The 18,860-nt window shown below is 44.7% G+C and overlaps 1 protein-coding gene across 1 annotated transcript in view; it reads left to right on the plus strand.

Annotated features, from left to right (window-relative positions):
- LOC121572543 (gamma-aminobutyric acid type B receptor subunit 2) overlaps positions 1 to 18,860 on the plus strand; it is a 345,717-nt gene that overhangs the window by 219,608 nt on the left and 107,249 nt on the right. Inside the window, exons 5-9 of the mRNA XM_045222027.1 lie at positions 5,097 to 5,162; positions 5,718 to 5,906; positions 6,766 to 7,008; positions 15,004 to 15,064; positions 17,780 to 17,860. Coding sequence (XP_045077962.1) covers positions 5,097 to 5,162; positions 5,718 to 5,906; positions 6,766 to 7,008; positions 15,004 to 15,064; positions 17,780 to 17,860 — 640 coding nt within the window. The remainder of the gene's footprint in view (positions 1 to 5,096; positions 5,163 to 5,717; positions 5,907 to 6,765; positions 7,009 to 15,003; positions 15,065 to 17,779; positions 17,861 to 18,860) is intronic.

An 18,860-nucleotide genomic window follows, 5' to 3' on the forward strand; every position in this document is an offset into this window, starting at 1 on the left:
TCAAAGGAATTGTCCGTAGAGCTCCGAGGCACAGATCTGGGGAAGGGTACCAAAACATTTCTGCAGCATTGAAGGTCCCCAAGAACACAGTGGCCTCCATCATTCTTAAATGGAAAAAGTTTGGAACCACCAAGACTCTTCCTAAAGCTGACCGCCCGGCCAAACTGAGCAATCAGGGGAGAAGGGCCTTGGTCAGGGAGGTGACCAAGAACCTGATGGTCACTCTGACAGAGCTCCAGAGTTCCTCTGTGGAGATGGGAGAACCTTCCAGAAGGACAACCATCTCTGCAGCACTCCACCCATCAGGCCTTCATGGTAGAGTGGCCAGACGGAAGCCACTCCTCAGTAAAAGGCACATGACAGCCTGCTTGGAGTTTGCCAAAAGGCACCTGAAGGACTCTCAGACCATAAGAAACAAGATTCTCTGGTCTGATGAAACCAAAATTAAACTCTTTGGCCTGAATGCCAAGCGTCACGTCTGGAGGAAACCTGGCACCATCCCTACAGTGAAGCATGGTGGTGGCAGCATCATGCTGTGGGAATGTTTTTCAGTGGCACGGACTGGGAGACTAGTCAGGATCGAGGGAAAGATGAACGGAGCAAAGTACAGAGAGATCCTTGATGAAAACCTGCTCCAGAGTGCTCAGGACCTCAGACTGGGGCGAAGGTTCACCTTCCAACAGGACAACGACCCTAAACACACAGCCAAGACAACGCAGGAGTGGCTTCGGGACAAGTCTCTGAATGTCCTTGAGTGGCCCAGCCAGAGCCCGGACTTGAACCCGATCGAACATCTCTGGAGAGACCTGAAAATAGCTGTGCAGCGATGCTCCCCATCCAACCTGACAGAGCTTGAGAGGATCTGCAGAGATTAATGGGAGAAACTCCCCAAATACAGGTGTGCCAAGCTTGTAGCGTCATACCCAAGAAGAATTTAGGCTGTAATCGCTGCCAAAGGTGCTTCAACAAAGTACTGAGTAAAGGGTCTGAATACTTATGTAAATGTGATATTTCCATTTTTTATTTGTGATAAATTTGCTAAAATTTCTAAAAACATGTTTTTGCTTAGTAATTATGGGGTATTGTGTGTATATTGATGAGGGGAAGAAAAAAAAAATCCGTACATACTGTACTGTAACCACCTGATCTGAAAGTCAAACAGAATAGCCATAACAAAACTTCATCAAAGAGACCATCAGGATCCAAACAGAACAACGTTAAAGGAGCTACATGTAACAGTTCCACCGGCAACTAGCGCCACATGTCAATTACAGACCTGTATTGAGAAGTGTCACACTAAAACTTGGAGACCTCCAGTCCGGGGCCCATTTTTCAGATCGTGGGACCAAATATGAAGCCCAATTTTCTCCTGGGTCCAGGTACAGAGGATGGTGGATGGTGCCAGGTCTCTCTGGGCTGGAAATGTCCATCTCCACTTCCCTAACAGCTGGAGTCATTTGGGTTAAGTGCCTTCCTCCAGGGAACAGGGGCACCATTCAGTCCCGGGAGGACGAGAGCCTGGTTTAACCCGAGCCAAGGGCTTCTGAAAAGGAAAAGTGGCTGCAAAGCAGAGTGGTCCACACAAAAGTGGTCCTCTGTAGCTCAGCTGGTAGAGCACGGCGCTTGTAACGCCAAGGTAGTGGGTTCGATCCCCGGGACCACCCATACACAAAAATGTATGCACGCATGACTGTAAGTCGCTTTGGATAAAAGCGTCTGCTAAATGGCATATTATTATTATTTATTATAAAAGCTCCAACTATTCTGCTTGCTCCCAGCATGCACTCTGGCTCTGAGTACGGTCCAGTGTAACATTCTAGGTATTGTGGGCAGGGTGGCCCCCTACAGTTGATTGACGCACCTGTGCGTCAATCTAATTAACATATATACTGTGTTTTAATATGCCTAAATACACTGAACAAAAATATAAATGCAAAATGCAACAATTTCAAAGATTTTACTGAGTTACATTTCATATAAGAACATCAGTCAATTGAAATAAATACAATAGGCCCTAATCTATGGATTTCACATGACTAGGCAGGGGTGCAGCCATTGGTGGGCCTTGGAGTGCATAGGCCCACCCACTTGCAGGAGCAGCACGCAGAGGGGTGTGTCTGTGTCTGAGTGTCCTCAACTGTCACTCAGTCAGAATGCACATTACTTTCAGATTTTTTTCCCTAACCTTGCCCCACTTGTTAGATAGTGGACGGAGAAATACAGCTTCACTCTATCCAATCAGAGAAGCAAGTAATTTCACTGATGACAAAATAATTTATGTTGAGGAAGATTTTTAATGGACTTTCAGGAAGAGATTGTAATTAAGATGCAAAGGGAAGTGAAGGGTTTTTGACCAAATTGATTTATGTCCCGTATGGTAGCCACACACTACCTACATTTCAGTCAATCAATGGAAAATGCATAGCAAGCAACATCGGAAATGCTTTGACCTGTATAGCAAGGAGATCTATACAAATGTGATAAAACACCCATTGCATGTCACAATGATAGCGGGCTTATCGATTATATATCAGTGTCCTATATTTCAGAGAAAGTCTATGATTGTTTATTGCATTACTTGACAGATATTGACCATGGGTACTAGACAAGCTATGCTTTTTCACTAAATTAACAGTATAAGGTGAAATTAATTGTTGACAATGGCAAAGACCGTTCACCCTTGCTGTGGTTCAAGCTGGATAGAAATCTATCCTCAGTCAAAACTGACCTTTTCTAGACTTGATGCCTGTGGCACTGGCTTAGGTTACATCCTAAATGGCACCCTATTCCCTACATAGTGCACTACTTTTGACCAGGGCCCATAGGGTATAGGGAATAGGGTGAAATTTGAGATGCAGCCTGAGTCAAGCTTCACTTTGAGTCACGGCCTTCCTGTTTCAATGATGAATCAAATTATTTGTGTGTGATTGTATGGGTTGGGGCGGTCTATGCAGTGCACTACCGACACAGAGTAGTGAACCTCAGACTTCAATCCTATGCTCCTACAGAAGAGCTGGTAAATTATTTACTAACTTAATCATGCTAGCATGTGCTCTCAATTCCTTGTAGCAATTCTCCCTGCTGACAGTAATGGCTGAGTTGTTATGAATTGACAGTTGCTGCCTGTGATATTGCTGCCTGTTTGCCTCACCTCTGCCCTATAGCCAGCTAAGAAACACCACAAATGAGTCCCAAATGGCACCCTATTCCCTTTATAGTGCACTACTTTTGACCAGAGCCCTATGGTCCCTGGTTGAAAGTAGTGCACTATTAAGGGAATAGAGTGCCATTTGGGACATTGCACAACACCCACATCAGCAGGCCAGTTCCCTGTAGTCCTTACACTTCACTGATGAGGTGAAAATCACACTGATGTGATAATCTTCGAATGACTGGTTGGAATTGAATAATAAAAAAGTTGCAAAAAAGAAAATCACACTGATATCAACAGCTACATATGTGCTATCTTAATTTAATCACTCTGTTGTTCCACAGAATTGTCCTGTGCGGTTTGTAAGTTTGTAAATTCCAATTAAAATGTCAGAATTTATTTATCCTAACTCAAAATGCATCAACCCCTACAAAAATGTTCATTAATAATTCACATTTCCTGTTGCTGCAGGATTATTTTCCTGCTGTGAGAAACTGGTCAAATTAAGATTGTACCTCTTTAAAGTGCCCATATCATTTACATTTACATTTTAGTCATTTAGCAGATGCTCTTATCCAGAGCGACTTACAGTTAGTGCATACATTATTCTTTAAAAAAATAAATACGAAATTCATACTGGCCCCCCGTGGGAATCAAACCCACACCCTGGCATTGCAAACACCATGCTCTACCAATTGAGCTACATCCCTGCTGGCCCATGGGTCTCCCGGTCGTGGCCAGCTACGACAGAGCCTGGATTCGAACCAGGTTCTCTAGTGGCACAGCAATGCAGTGCCTTAGACCACTGCGCCACTCGGGAAAGTCACACGTTTATTTTCAATAAACAATCAAATTCTCATGCTACAACAGCTATTACCTTTGTTTAGGAATACTTAATGTGGTGATATTTGCATAGAATATGTATATTATGCAAAGTGCACTATTGTGATGTAACTGCTGCTAATGATCTCTTTAGCTGCTTGTAGTGGAAGACTGACACATCTCTTTAGCTGCTTGTGGTGGAAGACTGACACATCTCTTTAGCTGCTTGTGGTGGAAGACTGACACATCTCTTTAGCTGCTTGTGGTGGAAGACTGACACTTCTCTTTAGCTGCTTGTGGTGGAAGACTGACACATCTCTTTAGCTGCTTGTATTGGAAGACTGACACATCTCTTTAGCTGCTTGTAGTGGAAGACTGACACATCTCTTTAGCTGCTTGTGGTGGAAGACTGACACATCTCTTTAGCTGCTTGTATTGGAAGACTGACACATCTCTTTAGCTGCTTGTGGTGGAAGACTGACACATCTCTTTAGCTGCTTGTATTGGAAGACTGACACATCTCTTTAGCTGCTTGTATTGGAAGACTGACACATCTCTTTAGCTGCTTATAGTGGAAGACTGACACATCTCTTTAGCTGCTTGTAGTGGAAGACTGACACATCTCTTTAGCTGCTTGTAGTGGAAGACTGACACATCTCTTTAGCTGCTTGTGGTGGAAGACTGACACATCTCTTTAGCTGCTTGTGGTGGAAGACTGACACATCTCTTTAGCTGCTTGTGGTGGAAGACTGACACATCTCTTTAGCTGCTTGTGGTGGAAGACTGACACATCTCTTTAGCTGCTTGTGGTGGAAGACTGACACATCTCTTTAGCTGCTTGTGGTGGAAGACTGACACATCTCTTTAGCTGCTTGTGGTGGAAGACTGACACATCTCTTTAGCTGCTTGTGGTGGAAGACTGACACATCTCTTTAGCTGCTTGTGGTGGAAGACTGACACATCTCTTTAGCTGCTTGTGGTGGAAGACTGACACATCTCTTTAGCTGCTTGTGGTGGAAGACTGACACATCTCTTTAGCTGCTTGTAGTGGAAGACTGACACATCTCTTTAGCTGCTTGTAGTGGAAGACTGACACATCTCCTGTCTGTTATCATCTCTATAGGATAATGATGTGAGGATCATTATCGGACAGTTTGATGAGAATCTGGCCTCCAAAGTATTCTGCTGTGTGAGTATTGTCTCTACACACACACACACACACACACACACACACACACACACACACACACACACACACACACACACACACACATTTCAAGTTGTCATGGGGGCTGCAGATGTATGGTATGATATCCATAATGAGCTTCAGTAAAAGCTGAAAGCCTATTTAATACTAATTGTAATTATTTTGCACTATAGCCTATTTATTGCCTTACCTCCATAACTTGCTACATTTGCACACACTGTATATATATTTTCTGTTGTATTTTTTTACTTTATGTTTTGTTTTACCCCATATGTAACTCTGTGTTGTTGTTTTTATCGCACTGCTTTGCTTTATCTTGGCCAGGTCGCAGTTGTAAATGAGAACTTGTTCTCAACTGGCTTACCTGGTTAAATAAAGGTTAAATAAAAAAATAAATAAAAAATTTATATTGACATTATTGACTGGTAATGTATTGACTGGTAATGTATTGAAAGTGTGTTCTTGTGTGTGTTTGTATGTGGTGTGTGTTTACATCGACATGCATTTGTGTGTACTAACAAAACATCCCTCCCCCAGGCATACAACCTGAACATGTATGGTAGTAAGTACCAGTGGATCATACCAGGCTGGTACCAGGGGAACTGGTGGGAGCAGGCCAACTCCACCAACTGCACCACCAAGAAGCTGCTGACCGCTATGGAGGGATACATCGCTGTGGACTTTGAACCGCTCAGCGCCAAACAGGTCAAGGGCATCTCTGGAAGGGTGAGTGTTCCATTGAACATGCTTTTTAGTCTACCTCTGTGTCTCAAATGGCACCCTGTTTTCCTTTTATAGTGCGCTACTTTTGACCAGGTCCCTATAGTGCTCTGGTCAAAAGTTGTGCACTATGTAGTAGGGGTGTAACGATTCGTTTTAACAACGATTCAATTTGTATCATGATTCGTGGTTGTCGATACGATTCAAGGACGATATTGGTTCATTTAGAACGATACGATCCGAAACGATTCAGTGACTTGAAATCGATTCAGTAACCTTTTAGCCAAAAATTCAACCAGTGTGACTGAAATAAATACCTGGATACTGGACAGTGCAGGTGAAGTTTCCTAGATTCCTGTTTCTTGTAAGGACCGCAATGGTGGCTTGATAATTTCTCGCTCGTCGGCTTCTCCTCTGTCGTCCGCCATGCTATGTTTTGTTGTCTTTGCGTCTTTGCGCTGCTGCTGGCGCGGGGCGATGACGTCACGGATAGGCAGACTGAATCGAGTAATGTTTAAAGCCTTTATCATTAAAAGTGCTAAGAAAAAACATCCATATAAAGTCTGATGTGCTTAAATCCAATGGGTTATTTCCTAGTATCGATACAATCTATTTATTACATTTTAAAACGATGTTAGATTGATATATGTTGTCCAAAAGGCCAACTCGCCGAGCACAGATCGATGTAGTTGGATCATAGGAATATAAATCGATACATCGATGTAGTAGATGGATCGTTACACCCCTACTATGTAGGGAATAGGGTGCCATTAGGGATGCAATCATATCTAAACTCTCTCCCTACATTCAAACAACTAAGAAGTAAGATATTGATTCATTGATTATCCTCTCTCTCTACATCCAGACACCTAAGGAGTATGAGAGGGAGTACAGTAAAGAGCTGCAGCAGAAGGGGGTGGAGCCCTCAAAGTACCACGGCTTCGCCTACGACGGGATCTGGGTGATAGCTAAGACCCTGACCCGCGTCATGGATGTACTGCAGCACAAGGAGAGGCAGGACATGTACCACAACTTCACCGTGGACGACCGGGAGGTGGGCAAGCTGGTGCTGGACGTCATGAACGAAACCAACTTCTATGGCGTCACGGTGAGTCAGTTGGCTATTCCTGATACAAGAGTGTACTTGGTCATTAATCTGCCTCACGTTACAGAAACAGGAGATAGACTGGTGTCCTGTCCAGAGGGTGTACTTGATCATTAATCTGCCTCACGTTACAGAAACAGGAACAGGAGATAGACTAGTGTCCTGTCCAGAGGGTGTACTTGAATATTAATCTGCCTCACATTACAGAAACAGGAGATAGACTAGTGTCTTGTCCAGAGGGTGTACTCAATCATTAATCTGCCTCACGTTACAGAAACAGGAGATAGACTAGTGTCCTGTCCAGAGGGTGTACTCAATCATTAATCTGCCTCACGTTACAGAAACAGGAGATAGACTAGTGTCCTGTCCACAGGGTGTACTTGATCATTAATCTGCCTCACATTACAGAAACAGGAGATAGACTAGTGTCCTGTCCAGAGGGTGTACTTGATCATTAATCTGCCTCACATTATAGAAACAGGAGATAGACTAGTGTCCTGTCCAGAGGGTATACTCAATCATTAATCTGCCTCACATTACAGAAACAGGAGATAGACTAGTGTCCTGTCCAGAGGGTATACTCAATCATTAATCTGCCTCACGTTACAGAAACAGGAGATAGACTAGTGTCCTGTCCAGAGGGTGTACTTGATCATTAATCTGCCTCACATTACAGAAACAGGAGATAGACTCCTGGTCTGTTTGGACCATTCTGCCTGGGACATGGCTTGCTTTGACATAAGGAAGGGTAATGGTGATTCATTAGGGAACATTCGTTATCAATATTATAACGAATAACAACAATATATACACTGAGTATACCAAACATTAGGAACACCTCCCTAATATTGAGTTGCACCCCCCCTTTTGCCCTCAGAACAGCCTCAATTTATCGGGGTATGGACTCTACAAGGTGTCGAATGCGTTCCACAGGGATGCTGGCCCATTTTGACTTCAATGCTTCCCACAGTTGTGTCAAGTTGGCTGGATGTCCTTTGGGTGGTGGACCATTCTTAACACATACGGGAAACTGTTGAGCGTGAAAAACATCCATCCATGTCTGAGGATGTTGGGAGATGACATGGAAAACGGACACTAGGGGCAACAGTGAGTGCTGTTACTTTCAAGTAGGTCTGGTGTTGTGGATGGTGGATGGTGGTAATAATCTGCCTCTGATTCCAAAGGTTGCAAGTTTGAATCCAGCGATAGAAAGTTGTTTTTTATATTTTTGTTTTAAGCCTATCCCAAACCTTAACCCTAACCTTAACCATTTGGAGTTAATGGCTAACCTTAAGAATTTGGAGTTAATGCCTAAATTTAACCTTAAACACTTCAAAATTCTACTTTTGGAACAACTTCGAAATGTGATGTTTGAGAAACATGGATGAACGTCTAATTCTGACATGATACTATGAGAGCTGGTAGCACAATCCACCACTACTATAATGACCCCCTCTATATATTTAATACATACTTTTTTCTACAGTAAAACAGGTACTATTTAGGTACCAAATTGTGTTTGTCATAAGACCTTCCAAGTCCCACCAGGTCAGTGGCATGAAGCCTTCAGTATTGAGGTCAGCCATGTTGTAGTGGCCCCAGCGTGAGACTCTCTACCTAGGACTCTGACCTCGAACCTGGCCAGACCTTTAAGCAACAGCTGGGCCCTCCCCACTCCCAATGTGCCCCATCCTGATTCAATTATACACACACAGTCATGCTCTCAAACACACACAGAGTGATGTACACACACGTACATGTGCACACAGACACACACACACACACCACAATGTAACTGAGTGTCAGGACCACATGTGTGTTGTCATATAGGGGCAAAATGACATAAAGTCGTCCACAGCCACCTATGTTGAACAGGCTTAGAATAATGTCTACATTCTTATTCAACTCTAGAGAGCTGCTAGGCCAGGCACCAGCCACATTAATGTGTATGAATACAGTTCAGAAATGTCAAAGTATGACTCTTTAATTATAGCTCTCTCTAAGACTGAGAGCTAATTTTAGAGACGGTTCCATCCTTATTTCCTAATGTAGATTAAGAACTAATGTAGAATAATAGTCGTTGGGACTGTCACTGTCAATCCCAGTGTTTTTATTGGCTATGCTCGCTTTTCGCAACATGCAACCTAGCTCTACTGTAAGTGTGTCACTTAGCATGGAACTGTGAGAGGACATTTCCTCAGGCCCACGCCACAGTAAAGGTTATTTCATCACGATTAGTGGCTCTAAACCAAGAACATTATGGAGAAATGAGGGCTCCAACAGATCACAGATCAGTCTGGCTGGCAAGTATGTCTCAAAGACAGTTACACAGAGAAGACGTGTTTGTGCGTGTGTGTGTGTGTGTGTGTGTGTGTGTGTGTGTGTGTGTGTGTGTGCGTGTCCGTGCGTGCGTGTAGGATACGGCCACTGGCTGAGAGGGATGGGTAAAAAGAGGAGAGACAGAGGGAGAAAGAGGAATAGTGAAGGAGAGACAGAGGGAGAAAGAGGAATAGTGAAGGAGAGACAGAGGGAGAAAGAGGAATAGTGAAGGAGAGACAGAGGGAGAAAGAGGAATAGTGAAGCAGAGACAGAGGGAGAAAGAGGAATAGTGAAGGAGAGCTGGGTGAAGAGGTAGAGAGGGAAAGATGGAGAGATTGTGTCATAACCAGTATTGAGAGTGGAGAAAAGGTTGATCTCCTTTAGGGCATTACAGTGCACCATAGTCCTCCTGAGCCTCTCCGTAACCACCACCCCACTGTGACCTCTCTCTCCCCGCAGTTCCCTCTGCCTCTCTGGGGTGAAGTGGTCTGCCACTGGGCCAGTCCCTAGGGGCTGCTGGAGAACAGAGGCAGAGAGGGAGACATGGATAGCCCAGATAGCCTCATCTCCCTGGGATCCTTCTGCCAGGGTAGCTGCCTGAGCTGCATGTCTCTGTTTGTGTGCATAGTGCGTTCGTGCGCGTCTCCAGGGCGATGACATACAGCACCACCATTACCATCTATTCAGAAAGCAGCACAGAAAGCACACTGTATTGCTGCATTGCATGTTCACTGTATTGCATAATATGATGCCAGCAGCATACCACTCTGCATCCCACTGCTGGCTTGCCTCTGAAGCTAAGTATGGTTGGTCCTGGTTGGTCACTGGATGGGAGACCAGATGCTGCGGGAAGTAGTGTTGGAGGGCTCTCTGTGGTTAATAAAGAGCCCATGGCACTTATCGTAAGAATAGAGGTGTTAACCCCAGTGTCCTGGCTAAAGTCCCAATCTGGCCCTCATACCATCATGGCCACCTAATCATCCCCAGCTTCCAATTGGCTCATTCATCCCCCTTCCTCTCCGCTGTAACTATTCCCCAGGTCGTTGCTGTAAATGAGAATGTGTGCTCAGTCAATTACCTCGCTAAATATATATATATATATTTAATACCGAAATGGTATTTGAAAAATAATTGATCACATTTGCTCCAGGTCTATAAGAGGCTCATACTCTGCAGTAATTCATTTAAGTGATTTCATACTTATTTTCCCACCACTATGATTGTTGGTCCATCTGATAACTGTACAGGGATTACAGTACATTAAATTAGGTTATAAAAAAGCTTGTTATTTGTGTGTATTTGAGTGCCATATCAGATCAGAAAATACTCATTGGTTTGTTAATGTGCCTTTATGAAGCATCAGCATATAGGTGTGTATGTCTATTACAGGATAATCATGGGGAACAAACACACACACACACACACACACACACTATACCCAATACCTCATCGTGGCTCTGCATTTCCACACACACACACACACATCACCCATGTACTAGACCCACATGGAGAGCCACCGCCTCAATTCCTTAACTTCCCCAGTGTGAACCACAACAAGTGGTACTAGTTTCGCGGGTCAGTTTCACCACTGAAACCAAAGCCTTCACTCCTTTCTGTAGTTTCACCCTTATTTCACCCCTTCTTTCACCCCTCCCTTTTAACCCCTACATAGTGAACGTAGTGGGGCTTGTGTGTGTGTGTTTGTGTGTGTTTTGTTTGTGTGTCTGTGTGTGTGCGCATGCGTGTATGCGTGTGCGTGCACACTGATTGTGTGTGTGTGTATGTATGTTTTTGGTGCGTGCGCGTGTGTGAGTGTGTGTAAACACTGATTGTGTGTGTGTGTGTCTGTGTCGGTGTGTGTGTGTCTGTGTGTGACTGCCTATGCGCGACTGCCTATGCGCATGCGTCTGGTTAGAACACGGCCATCCACATGGCAGTCTGATGTGCTCTCCGGCCTCTCTGGGCGCCTTCTGCTATTGATCTAGTCTAGTGGCAGAGCAATAGAGGAAGTCAAACATTAGCTCAGAGAAGCCTCCAGGGCTTGGCCGGGGCGGTTAGCAGCACTGATGAATATGTACAGTGGAATTCATCCTCTTCATGTATGGCCTGGAGGGGACAGGAGACAGAGGAAACAGAGGAGACAGAGGAGAAAAATTAGACAGGAGACAAGAGACAGAGGAGTCAGGAGACAGAGGAGACAGGAGACAGAGGAGACAGAGAAGACAGGAGACAGGAGACAGAGGAGACAGAGGATACAGGAGACAGAGGAGGCAGAGGAGACAGAGGAGACATGGGAGACAGAGGAGCCAGAGGAGACACAGGAGACAGAGACGACAGAGGAGACACATGAGACAGAGGAAACAGAGGAGATAGAGGAGACGGGGAGACAGAAGAGACAGAGGAGACATAGGAGAGAGGAGACAGAGGAGACAGAGGAGACAGAGGAGAAAGAGGAGACAGGAGACAGAGGAGACAGAGGAGACAGAGGAGTGGGAGGAGACAGAGGAGACAGAGGAGACATGGGAGACAGAAGAGTCAGAGGAGACACAAGAGACAGAGGAGACAGAGGAGAGAGAGGAGACAGGATAAAGAGGAGACAGAGGAGAGAGAGGAGAGAGAGGAGACAGAGGAGACAGAGGAGACAGGATACAGAGAAGACAGAGGAGACAGAGAAGGCAGAGGAGACAGAGGAGACAGGAGACAGAGGAGACAGAGGAGGCAGAGGAGACAGAGGAGACAGGAGACAGAGGAGACATGGGAGACAGAAAAGCCAGAGGAGACACAGGAGACAGAGGAGACAGAGGAGACAGAGGAGACAGAGGAGACAGGAGACAGAGGGGACAGGAGAGACAGAAGAGTCAGAGGAGACACAAGAGACAGAGGAGACAGAGGAGAGAGAGGAGACAGGATACAGAGGAGACAGAGGAGAGAGAGGAGAGAGAGGAGACAGAGGAGACAGAGGAGACAGGATACAGAGAAGACAGAGGAGACAGAGGAGGCAGAGGAGACAGAGGAGACAGGAGACAGAGGAGACAGAGGAGACAGAGAGGGCAGAGGAGATAGAGGAAACAGGAGACAGAGGAGACAGAGGAGACATGGGAGACAGAAAAGCCAGAGGAGACACAGGAGGCAGAGGAGGCAGAGGAGACAGAGGAGACAGGAGACAGAGGAGACAGAGGAGACATGGGAGACAGAAAAGCCAGAGGAGACACAGGAGACAGAGGAGACAGGAGACAGAGGAGACAGGAGACAGGGGGGACAGAGGAGGCAGAGGAGACAGAGGAGACAGGAGACAGAGGGGACAGAGGAGGCAGGAGACAGAGGGGACAGAGGAGGCAGAGGAGACAGAGGAGACAGGAGGCAGAGGAGACAGGTCAGTGTGTACAGGTCTAATCAATAGCATAGGCAGCGTTACACATACAGTTCTCAGTACAATATGCTGTGATTATGCAATGAAGAGCTATACCTTTACCAAATAAATCTAGAGGAATGAGACTCCAGTGGCCTGTTATGCCCCTACTGTACCAGTGTATTGGTCTCTGTGTCACAGCCTGAGGGCAGTGAGTCCTTACAGGCGGACACAGAGAGGTGTGTGTGTATGCGCGTGTGTGTGTATGCATGTGTGTGTGTATTAGTGGCAAATTTCATCACCTCTGGCTGCTATGCTCCCCCACCAGACCTCCAGGGAACTCCCTCCATTCACACCTGCAGCCCACAACCGGAACCTCTGTCTGGGGAAAATATCCTGCCTTTTCTCACCCACAGAAACAAAGTAGCAAAGTGATACCGCCATCTCACCTCCACAAACACAGTGATACCGCCATCTCACTTCCACTTCTCAAGCAAGAATTTTGCTAGGACTGGCTGGGAGTGGTCTGAGTAGGGAGGGGAAAACTGAAAACTAGCTGTTATTGCCAAAGAGGTTTGGAGCTCTCTTTCTTATTGGTCTATTAACCAATTTACCGCATGGTGATGTCACCATGGAAAGCCGAAACTCCCACCCATGCAAACCTGCTGATTAGAAGGTCCTGTGTAGATTATATTTTCAACCAGCAACTATCAGGAAATAACACTGATCAAATGTTTTCACACTTTTACAGTGTTTGTTTCATCAGCTGTTGTACAATATGATATAAAACATTTTTACATTTTAGCAGACACTTTTATCCAGAGCAACTTACAGTTAGTGAGTGCATACATTTTCCATACTGGCCCCCCGTGGGAATCGAACCCACAACCCTGGCGTTGCAAGCGCCATGCTCTACCAACTGAGCTACAGGAGGCCCAGGAACACAGGAAACACAGGTGAAACAGAATTTTGACTGCACTGGGCCTTTAAATTCCATACAACAGCAGAAAACTGTTAACACCATCCAACCACAGTTATCCTGGTCTGTGAAGGCAGTTGCTTTAGCTAGCTCTCTTCCCAGCTCACACAGACATACACTCTGTCACAATCACATATGCCGTACAAAGACAGGGAACCAATCAGATGGTGGACAGACTTCAAAGCCTCTGCGTCTTTTTGAGACAAAATTGGTTCTTCAGTCCGTCACCTTCCTCCCTTCCCATCTCTCTGCCAGTGCTACTTTAATCAGCTCCATGATTAACTCTCCCTCTCTCTCTCTCTCTCTCTCTCTCTCTCTCTCTCTCTCTCTCTCTCTCTCTCTCTCTCTCTCTCTCTCTCTCTCTCTCTCTCTCGCTCTCCCTCTCTCTCTCTCTCTCTCTATATATATATATCTATCTATCTCTCTCTCTCTCTCTCTCTCTCTCTCTCTCTCTCTCTCTCCCTCTCCCTCTCTCTCTCTCTCTCTCTCTCTCTCTCTCTCTCTCTCTCTCTCTCTCTCTCTCGTTCACCTGTTTTTTTTTCCGTAGCCACCAGTAATCCCAGTTCCAGCTAAATGTTTAATTAAGGAGTTCTATGGGCAGATGGCTGGACAAATTAAGTGGTCAGTGTTGATGGATAAGGAGGGATAAGGGAGGAAAAAGGCAATGTGTTAGTTGACAGACTTTTTTTTTCTCCAGAAAATATAATTGATGATTTTATTTGGCCTTGATTGTTGTGGAGTGTCATTAGTTTGACATCAAAGATATATTGAAGTTTTAATGGTAGTAGGACTGACTATTGATGTATGTTCAGTAGCCAATGGTGAGATTTCCACTAAAGAACATTTGTGAAAAGTGAGGCCTTACGGAATTAGACAGCCCTTTGCTGACATTCCTGGGATTCTAAGGATATCAGCAAATCAATCTGCTGACCAATCATTTTGTTTACCTCGTATAAAAATATAAATTTTTGCAGACTTCTAAACTAATAAGAAGCCCAATGCCAGACCACGTCTTTGTCCACTCAAATCTGTTAATGTGCCAAGACTTAGTGGCACATCAATAAAACAGTGCATCTAAATTCAAATTAAATCAATCTTCTTTTCATCATCAGTCTCTACTGCTTCCTCTGAATCTGCTGTTGCCCATCGTTGTCAATTTAATCAAGGGACTTGATGTGCCCTGAAGATGGCGAACAATTCAGATGGTTTTGCTGGTTAAACAAGTTTCAGCTTGGTAGCTGATATAAACATAAATGGTCAATGTAAGAATAGCGTTGTATTCTGCATTGAGACCTCAGTGGTTTTAAATGCCAGATGTTCTAAATGTGTTTTGAATTCTTTTTCTATCCAGGGCCAAGTCATGTTCAGGAACGGAGAACGGATGGGCACGATCAAATTCACACAGTTTCAAGGTAAGCACATGCTGTAGGATTGTTGCATTGTTGTGATGTTCTGTTGAATTGCTCTAGTATTATGACTGGGTGCTGCTGTTGCTGTCTGGCTGATAATGATGTCATAGTAAACCTACTCTGGGGTTATCCAGACAGTTTTTGTTGACTGCAGGTGAACCAGGGGCTGCCGGGTGGGATTTTCTACCCAGAGATGTGATCTGTATTTGGGGGATGCTCCCCTGGCCCAACCCTCCTTCAGCACCAACATGTTTTTATTAATCCACTCTCCCCCATCTTATCTACCCCACTGCGGAGGTGCTCCCCGTGGCAGCTTAAATTGCGTGTGTGTGTGTGTGTGTGCATGTGTGTGTGTGCGCATGTGTGTGTGTGTGCGTGGAAACCCACGGGGCAGGCAGACCTGTTTGGTTGTGGGAGTGATGGAGCTTTTCAGTTGGAAGCCAACTGGCAGTCATATCATGGATAAGCAAAGGCATGTTATCATCAGTGAACTGGAGAGGGCTTGCACTATAGCGCTGTGAGAGAAATGTTATTGTGAGGACCTAGCCTTAGGCATAACCATCCCCCTCCTGCCACTCTCCCTCCCCCTTGACATACACCTGTCTGTCTCCTGTTCACTCCTCTTCTTTTCTTCTCTCCCTCTCTGAACACTTAGTTCTTCCTCCCTTGTCCACATCCTCCTCTCCTCTTTTCATCTCACTCCCTCCATTCATATCATGCCCTTATTATGTCTCTCATCCTCCCCTCTCTCTCTCTCTCCCTCCCTCCCTCTTGGCTTGTCAGGGCGATGACTGTTTGACACACGAGATCGAGATAGAGAGGGAGGAGGGATTGCCTGGGCTGAATATTTAACCAGGAGATGATCCTCTCCTCAGCCCAGTCATCTGTCCTCAGAAGCAGCTCACTGTGGGTTCATTCATTCCCCTTCTGTAGGATCCGACTGTCAGAGCCTGTCTTTTACCTTCAGCCCCACTCTGTGGTGAAGTTACAGATTTAGGATCAGCTTCCCCTCCCCAATCCAAACCTTAATCATTAGTGAGGGAAAATACAAAGCTGACCCAAGATCAACGTCTAGGGGCAACTTCACCCTACTCATCCCATCTGCCTACAGATCACATTACACAAAGTCACCTGGAACGCTGCCTTGGGTACTATATGTAGTGAGGAAATAACTGTGACCTTTGACAAAGCATTACATTAACTAGTGTACGAAAGCCAAGCGGAATACATTAATATTTGAGTAATTTCTTATGGTTTAGTAGCGAGGTGTGAATAAGGTGTTTCCCCCTATGTTTTCAGTTAAGGTTCATTCATTATTTAATGAATCCCCATTCTGTACCCATATAGACTAGCCTATTATACCATGATGTCATATAGACTGTGTCTAGAACCTTATTAGGCTTTGGGTTCATAAATCTGAATGTGATTTATAGAAATGCACTGATCCTTGATCTGTTTGTGCTGTCTTGCCAGCTCCTATGGTCGTCATGCCAAACAGATCCAGGGTTCAGGCTAGTTGTATAAATCTGAATCTGATTTACAGTAATGAAGGAGTTAATTGAACAAACAGGCGTGAAATGTCATTTCAGAAGTTGGGTGAAGGGTTTGCCCTAACATAGTAGCAACAGCTCAGGACCATAGTAGTCATAATTGCGACGCTTTTATGCATATTAATTGATATAAAAGTATTAGATAGAGAGAGAGAGAGAGAGAGAGAGAGAGAGAGAGAGAGAGAGAGAGAGAGAGAGAGAGAGAGAGAGAGAGAGAAAGAGAGAGAGAGAGAGAGAGAGCGAGAGAGCGAGAGAGAGAGAGAGAGAGAGAGAGAGCGAGAGAGCGAGAGAGAGAGAGAGAGATAGAGAGATAGAGAGAGATAATTATCTCCTCTCCCTCCTCCCCCAGTGTGTTGTGTGTAACTGTCCCCCTCTTTTATGAGAAGGAGAGTGATGGAGCTGGTGTGTGTGCCAGGGTCAATAGAAAGCCTATATTACACGTGGGGCCAATATCAGCCTTTAAGATGGCTCTTGAAGGAAATGGCTGGTTTAAATATCACTCAGGAGAGAGAGGTTTGTGTTGTGGCTCGGGATCTATCACAATTTGAACTCATTTTACTGTACCTGTGAAAATGTCAATGGATATTGCGTTACAAATGCCAGCGTGCAATTGGTTTTATTTATTGTTGCTTTTATTTTTACGATTGGCTTCTTCACTGGAGACCTAGCTCTCCGGTAATGTGTTTATTCACTAGGAAACAAACGGAAGCAAACGGGCTGAAACGGAGAGGGACTAACCTGAACTTGTCCAATAAGAAATGCTAATTTCCGTTGCAAAACGTTTTCAATTGCAAAACAGTTTGCTACGGTTTGCTACGGTGTGCACTAATGAATACAGCCCAGTACAATACTGTTGCTAGCCATTGTAACCAATCTGTATTAAAAAAAAAACATTCACCCAGTGCCTCTACTCTCTGTTAGCTTGATCAAATCACTGTTTTACACACTTAGCTAAAACACACACGGCGTAAATGAGACCGTACACCGCAGTATTCCTAGCATTGGATTAAGTACCATCTTGTCTATTTGAAATGGTAGTTATTTTGGGTCAGATCTCTGCAATGTTATGCTCTGCAAGAGCTATGTAGTGGACTGAGAGTAAGAATGTTGTCTGAGGTGTCCTTGCTGTCCTAACTGATGTGTCCTTCTCTGTTTGTGTTCCTAACAGAGGGTCAGGAGGTGAAGGTCGGAGAGTACAACGCTATCGCTGATGTCCTGGACCTTATTAACAACACCATGAGGTTCCAAGGTAGGTAGATCAGACCGTGTGTGCGTGTGTTCACTACACTCGTCTCACACACAAATGCACGCAAGCACGCACAATGCAGTTCCTCCGTGGGACCCAGGGCATCCAGAATGCTCCTCTCAACCAATCATCCTATGTTTAATTATTACCAGGCTTTTTATGTCTCCATGTTTGCTTGTGTTGACATTCTTTGTCTTTTGTTTGATTCCTGGCGATTACCACAGTACCCCACCAATTCCTCCCTCCCTGTTGTCCCATAGACACACAATCTGGGACAGTTTTAGCTAAAACAATTGTTTCTACGTCTCAAACCACCGTAAGTAGAGCTCAGTAAGGTGAGCCATTGAAATCGATTGGCACACTGGCAAAGACACGGAGAGGGCGGATAAAGGAAAGCGGTAGAAACAACGGTAACTGACCACAATGACTGATTCTGTACGGAGGTACATTTACACTGCTGATAAGAAAGTAGCCAAATTGAGGCGTTTTCCAATGTTAAGTAGCCTAATGGTGAAGGTTAATTTTGGATCAATCCTTCTCCTGTAGAAGTGTCCAGTACTTTAGACAGAATCAATGTCGCTGGGTAAGTGGACTTAAAATCTAAATCATTCTATGTGGATTATGGTACATTTCTCAGGCTATGAACATCACCACTGGGCACAGACGTCAGTTCAACGTCTAGTTTTGATTTACATTTGGTTGAGTTGTCAACGTGAATCAAACGTGAATTCAGATTGGGTGAAAGAAATAAGAAATTCCATTACGTTGATGACTTTTTGCAAATCCAATCAGTGTTCCATGTTGATTCAACATCATCACGTTGAATATTTTTGTTGAAATGATGTGGAAACAATGTTGATTCAACCAGTTTTTGCCCAGTGGGTCTACTATAATGGCAAAAAATATGTGAACGTCTTCCTCTTCATAGCAGGAGTGGAGCCTCCAAATGAAGTTACTTTCCTTTTTATGGAATTGTTTTTCAATGTTAAATAGGTTACTGGTG

Source organism: Coregonus clupeaformis, chromosome 8, assembly GCF_020615455.1.
Source record: "Coregonus clupeaformis isolate EN_2021a chromosome 8, ASM2061545v1, whole genome shotgun sequence".
Classification (NCBI taxonomy): Eukaryota; Metazoa; Chordata; class Actinopteri; order Salmoniformes; family Salmonidae; genus Coregonus; species Coregonus clupeaformis.